At 33.2% G+C, this 6,698-nt stretch overlaps 1 protein-coding gene and 1 pseudogene across 1 annotated transcript; both read left to right on the forward strand.

The window, feature by feature from the left end:
* The first annotated feature begins 2,086 nt into the window (after window positions 1-2,086).
* Window positions 2,087-2,204, forward strand: LOC118604093 (annotated as a pseudogene).
* A 2,716-nt stretch (window positions 2,205-4,920) lies between these two features.
* On the forward strand, window positions 4,921-6,324 carry LOC107515491 (small integral membrane protein 10-like protein 2A). The gene has a single exon (XM_036222127.1). The coding sequence runs from the start codon at window positions 5,036-5,038 to the stop codon at window positions 5,285-5,287; it is 252 nt and encodes an 83-aa protein (XP_036078020.1). The 5' UTR covers window positions 4,921-5,035; the 3' UTR covers window positions 5,288-6,324.
* The last annotated feature ends 374 nt before the right edge of the window (window positions 6,325-6,698 follow it).

A 6,698-nucleotide genomic window follows, 5' to 3' on the forward strand; every position in this document is an offset into this window, starting at 1 on the left:
TGATGAAGTGAATAACTGGAAATTACTTGACTCCTGTCTTGTCTCATGCTTCAGATGCTTCTCTTTTAAAGTCGATAACTGAAATAAACTCTGTTATTCTCTTCTTGTAGGCATCCCTGAAATTTATAAGCATTACTTGAATAGAGGAAGATTTAAAAGACAGGGAAATGGATCACTTCAAAGTCTTCTTAGAAACATAATTCATATGCTAGCATGTTCTATAGCAATCAAATTTATTCAATGATTGTTTCAGCACATATTTATTGAGCCTCACTTTTATTTCACTGGATACTAAATAGCGAACTAAGAAAAGTTCTTGTCATTACAGCACCTACATTGTAGTGTAGTTAAAAAGTCAACAAACGAATTAATATTTAATTGTGAAATGAAGTAAAATTGTGAAATAATGCACCTGAGATAACTTGAATTCAAATATAACGTAATTGGCAGTTCATTGTCAGTCTGCCCACTGCTGTTTTCCAGTATGGCCTGGTTAAAATTCTGATCTTCTAATGGGTGGGATATGGGGTGGGGGGAGTTAAGAAGTGATTGTCTGGTGATTGGAACATTCTTCCCAGCATACATATTTGACAATACAGCCCACACCTAAAAATAATGTCTTTCAGTAGCCTCACAATGTGAGCTCTTAATAATTTTGGATCTCATTTATTATTATTAAATGCTTTTACTAAATAACGTGAGATGATTGCCATAATAACAAAGCAAATAATAGGTTAGAAAGTAATGTTAGGGGGCTACTAATTTTAGTAGGATGGCCAGCGATGACCCCTTTGAAAAGATGACATTTGTGCAGACAGCTAAAAACCAAAGCAGCAGGCCATGGGGAAAGTATTTTGAAGATAGAAAGGATAGGATTTCCTAATGGAATTAGGGTCCATTATGAAAGGAAGAAAAGAATTAAAAATAAAACTAAGGGTCTTTTTTCTTACATTTGAACAACTGTTTTGTATTTTACCATCTGTTAGGATAGATTTGAATATCAATTGTTACCAGTAATATGATTATGAATGTTAAACTATTTCATATGTTTAAAATAAAAAATATATTTCTATCTTCAAAAAATTCTTTTTGAGCTTATAACTTCTGACTGACTTGAGATTAACAACCAAAGTTTAGAGGCAGCAAATTGCTAGAGTCAATATTTCCCAGACTATTTGAAAGGATGACAATTATTGTTTGTATTTTTTTCTTAATGTTCTTCTAAATTGTATAAAAAATTATTATTTAAATTAAATGAAATACAGTATCTTAAATTTTGAGAATGTTATGATAACTAAGGCCATGCTGAAGTGTATAAAGCCTGGGACAAGGGAAGATTCCTACCTCTGAATAGGAAGAAAGCCGATCTAAAAATTTGTGTTGACATCCAGCCAAATATACTTACTTCAGAAAATTGCTAAAGCTTTTAGAGAGAAAAATAAGATCCCCCCCAAAAAAAAAAAACTGTTTTTTTTTTCTATGAAGTGAATTTTGGAGCTTAGTTTAAAAAATATGGATTTGAGTTTATGATGGAATTATTATTGTTATTAATATGATGCTACTTTCTACTTTGTACGTCATGACTCCTTCATTTAATATAGTGTAGACTAGTTTAATAAGATCTCCTGAAACATTATCCATTCCTATTTTGTGTGGCTGCTCCTAACACTTTGTATAGATCTATAACAGTTTTTACTTATTTGTAACCAATGTCAGAGTTTACATACACACACATCTGGAGATTTGTTCATGTTGGTATTATTCACCTTTTTAAATTGTTAATCCCATGTGAAGACATTATTGTATGGTGGTAAACAGTGTTGTCTTTAGTACTAGCTAGACTGGGTGCACATCTTAGTTTTGCACTTACTAGCCATTAGAATGACGTAGTTTAGAAATTATTTTCCCAAGCCTCGATGTTGCCATATATTTAGTATATAAGATTTTGTAACAAGTAAATAAGATAATGTATGAATAAGAATAGAATTTGATATTCGACAAATAATAAATGTAAGCTATTATTGTTTTTCTTGAAAAAAATGATCACTAGTAAACAAAAAAAGCATATTAATTTTCCTCTATGCCTCTCTACGGCCATGCGACCCTGAACATGCCTGATCTCATCTGATTAGGAAGTTAAGCAGGGTCAGGCTTGGCTAGTACTTAGATGGGAAACCACCTAGGAATACCAGGTGCTGTAGGTATTAAAAAAATAAAAATTAAAAATAATTATCTTTCATGACAGTGGATAAAAGCAGAATAGTGAACATAAAATTATTATTGAAAAATGTTTTCTTTATGTGCATTGCAGCATTATTTATAATAGCCAAGATTTGGAAGAAACCTGTGTCCATCAATAGATAAATGACTAAAGAAGTAGTACACATATACAATGGAATATTATTCAGCCATAAAGAATGAAATCCTTCCATTTTTAATAGCATGGATGGACTGAGACATTATTAAGCTAAGTGAAATAAGTCAGAGAAAGTAAATTTGTTATGTGAACTAAAGAAAAAAATAAATGAACAAACAAAATGGAAACAAACTCATAGATACAGAGAACAAATCAATGATTGCCAGATGGGTAGGGAATCAATGATGGGTGAAAAGGTAAAGGACTTAAGAAGTACAAATTGCTAGTTATAAAAAAAGTCATGAGGATGTTAAGTACAACTTAGGGAATATAGTCAATAATATTGTAATAATTATGTATGGTATCAGATGGGTACTAGACTTATCTGGATGATCACTTTGTAAGTTATATAAATGTCTTATCACTATGTTGTGCACCTGAAGCTAATATGATATTGTATGTTGACTGTAACTGAAAATATTTTAAAAATTAAAAATAAAATATTGGGTGAATTAAAAAAAAACTTACACCATTAATTATAGAACAAAAGAAATGAGAGGATTTAACATTCAACCAAAAAAATTACAGAAATTCCATCAAACAAAACTAAGAAACTTAGAATAAATGGTGATATAAATAAAAATAGAATATAATAAATGTAAATATTATAAAAGAGGAAAACTATAGTATAGGTCATCAAATCTAAGAGATTTATAAAAAAATATGAAATTTACAACTACATAGCCTAATAAGGAATAAAAAGAGAAATCACAAGCAAATCATGAGACATGGATATAGAGATGTAGAAAAAATTGCAGATACTCCTGTCAATAATATAAAAATTATCTATATGAAATAAATGCAGTTTTAAAAATTACTACTACATAGAGTGACACAAGACAGAAAATATTAACAAATTCATAACCATTACAAAGTTGATCCAAAAGCTATCTCCTTACAAGCAATAGATCCTGACAGTATTGCACAGGAAATCTTTCTATTTAATATGCCCCATATACAAAACAAAAAATAAAACAAAACACTACTCAACATTTTTTCACAAAGCCAGAATGGAACTTATGGTAAAAATATTCAAAGATCATTTGCAGTCAAACATACACACATACAACGTATCTTATTTATGTCATCTGTAAGTGTATGTTAAAATAAACGTGATTCCGGTAGGGAGTGAGAGGCACAGACGATTATTTGAATATAGCTTAATTTAGGGAATCTATTAATGGATCAAAGACCGAAAGGTCAAAGAAAGAAAGAATCAGGAAAATTATCAATCAGTAATTTTTCTTTTTTCAATTTCTAAAATAGAAATAGATATTTCTTTAATGTATACGTAGGGATGCCATCTATATTCATATGTGAGTCTAATATTTGTGATATAAATTATGTAGGTATGAATTATATCTATAATTTATGCTATCATGTAAATTATAGATATACTCTATTAACTTATCATGGAACATATTTAATAGCATAAATACATATAACACACCTTGTGATGAAAATGAGGCTACTTGGAAGTGATTGAATTATGATATATCTTGAAGTGAGAATTGACAAGGTATACTGTGAATTTTAGGTGGGATAGATGGCCAAGAGATAATAAGTTGTTTGTCCTGAGTTGTGGTTAAAATTCAGTTGCCATTAACTTAAAATAAGTAAGACCACTGAGAAACTGGCTTGAGGGAGAATGCCAAGCTAAATTTGAGATATATTCATGTGAAATGGCTAAGAGACATTTAAGTGGAGCCACTGAGTAGTCAGCCATTTCTAAAATTCTGGAATTCGGGGGTGGTCTAGCCTGGAATTATGCATTTGAGAGTCAATAGCACATCTAAAATATGTGCTTTTTAATGAGGCACTGACTGTACGAGTAAGTAAGAAAAACAGCAAAGAATTTAGTTGACTAGGGCAATTTAGTGCGATTGGTGGGCAAAATGATAAAAGGGGTCAAAGGTATGGTGATGGAAGATTCGACTTTGGGTGATTAACACACAATGCAAAATACAGATGCTGTATTATTGAATTGTACTCTTCGAACCTATATACTTTTATTAACCAATGTCAGTCCAACTAATTTTTAAAAACTATTTATTAGTGATCATGAAATTACAGTGAGAACAGTTATCTTTTTCTTTTATCACATTCAGCTGAGCAGGTGCAGACATGGCCTTAACCAGAATGTGATTTCACCAGGGTATGGTAATGAGAATGACGGCAGTTATATTCTAGATAAAAATATCTAGACCAGTACATATCACATGGAAGATGCTCCATATTTTTGAGTTAATTAAACAAATGAATGTATATTTACATATCTGCTATGTCTCAAACCAATATTGGGTCCCAAAACAACACAAAGCGTACCCCATGAAATGTAAAGAGAAGAGAAAGATGCCTTGTATTTCAATCTTTATTTCACATTTCTTCCAATTGAAGTAAACAAAATAGCAAATTTAAAAAATACATTTAAGAGCCCGGTGGGTCCCCGCTATCCGATTGCCTGAACGGGAGCGCTGCAGGGTAAGGAGGGCCACGCAGTAGGCATCCTGCACGGATTACGCACGCGTCCACCCCTCTGTCAGTTGGTGGGTTGGTGGGTGGGTCAGCGGGTCAGCGGGTCAGCGGAGCCGGGAAGAGGCACTCGGTTCTGGGCGCTGTATGGGAGGCTACAACAGACGGATGGCGGCGACACTGTCTGGTCTGGTGGTCTGGTCTGTCCTGCTGGTTGCGACCAGGGGCTCCTACCACACATTCTGCAAGGGACTCACGAGCACACTGCTCATCTTCTTCGACCTGGCCTGGCGTCTGCGCGTGAACTTCCCCTCCTTCTACGTGGTAGCCTCCGTGATTCTCAACGTCTGCCTGCAGGTACATACTGTGGTAGTTGCGGGCCCCAGGCAGAATGTCTGACTTCACCCACCTGCTCACCCGCCCCAGAGCAAAGTTACCAGTTTAGCTCATGCACGCAGACTTGCCCATCTGTCTTTCCATTGTCTTATCTTTTAATGTAAATGGGCCGCTAGAAGTCATTACTTGCAGAGAGCCTTCAACATAACCAAAAAAGCCTAAAATATAACGAAGAGTTGTCTCTCAGGGAAATAGATATTTCAAGGAACAGAAAAGAACTTAAAAGTCTGAAAATCCGCAGAAATATGTGAGATATTCTAGCATCCATAAGACGAAAAACGGCTCAAACTTTAGGAGATGACAATGAGCACAAGATGCCTTAAGGAAATTTTTTAAAAAGAGGAAAGTTTATTAACAACTTAAATAAACTGTACAAGAATGGTCCAGATAGATGGCCAATCCTCCAAATTAGAATGAGACCTGAATAGAGTTCCAACAGAATAGAATGAATTCTAAGCAATAGACTGGATGGAATTAGAAGCTGGAGGAAATCAATAACATGATCTGGAAGTCGTACCTTGCTTCATCCCCCAAAGATGAAATAATGATAAACAGAAACTACAGGGAAACAAACATTTCAAACTGTGCAAAGAAAGCATGCTTCAAATAAGTAGCAATCTAGGATGTGGTCTGATTTTGAACAGATGCCAGGAGTGTGAAAAGGGAATCTGCTTAGACACTGGCATATGGATCAAGACTGCAATCGCAGATGAGAACAGTCCAGTCAGAGCATTGGACTTTGCTATTCAGTGAACAGTATTTAAATGAGCATCACAATGGAAATATTAGTTTTGGTTTTCCATTTTTATAGTAAATCTCTAGGCAAAGCAGGGAAGTCTTAATTATGGTTCTAGAATAGAATGGGAATATTACCAACTTTGATGGTATGTGAGTACTACTGGCAGAGGGGAGGAAATGAATAGTGGAGATATTCTTATGAAGTGGGAAGTCCAGATACTGTCTCTAGTTCAAAGATTATGGGGGAATCACTTCATAAGGTATATAAATGTCTAACCGCTATGCTGTACACCTGAAACTAATATAATACTCAATTTCAACTGTAATTGAAAATTTTTTTTAATTTAAAAAATACATTTAAAAGAAGTTATGAATTTTTGCATGATTGTAACAATTGGATGACTTAAAATATAGCAAAAATTAACATCTATTTAAAATTAGTTTAATAAGTTCATTAGCAATTATCATACATAAAATGAGTAACTTTTCTTTCCAAAATAGAATCCATTAAAATATGATTTAAATTTAAAAAAAATATTAATACTAACATGAACCATCTCTGAGTAAAGCTAATTATGTTTACTATGACATATAATGGTTTTATATAAATTTTTCATAAATTATGATTCTATCAAATTCTATATGATACACTCTCTTCATTTGAAAATGTCAGTTT

Source organism: Rousettus aegyptiacus, unplaced genomic scaffold, assembly GCF_014176215.1.
Source record: "Rousettus aegyptiacus isolate mRouAeg1 unplaced genomic scaffold, mRouAeg1.p scaffold_m13_p_6, whole genome shotgun sequence".
NCBI lineage: Eukaryota > Metazoa > Chordata > Mammalia > Chiroptera > Pteropodidae > Rousettus > Rousettus aegyptiacus.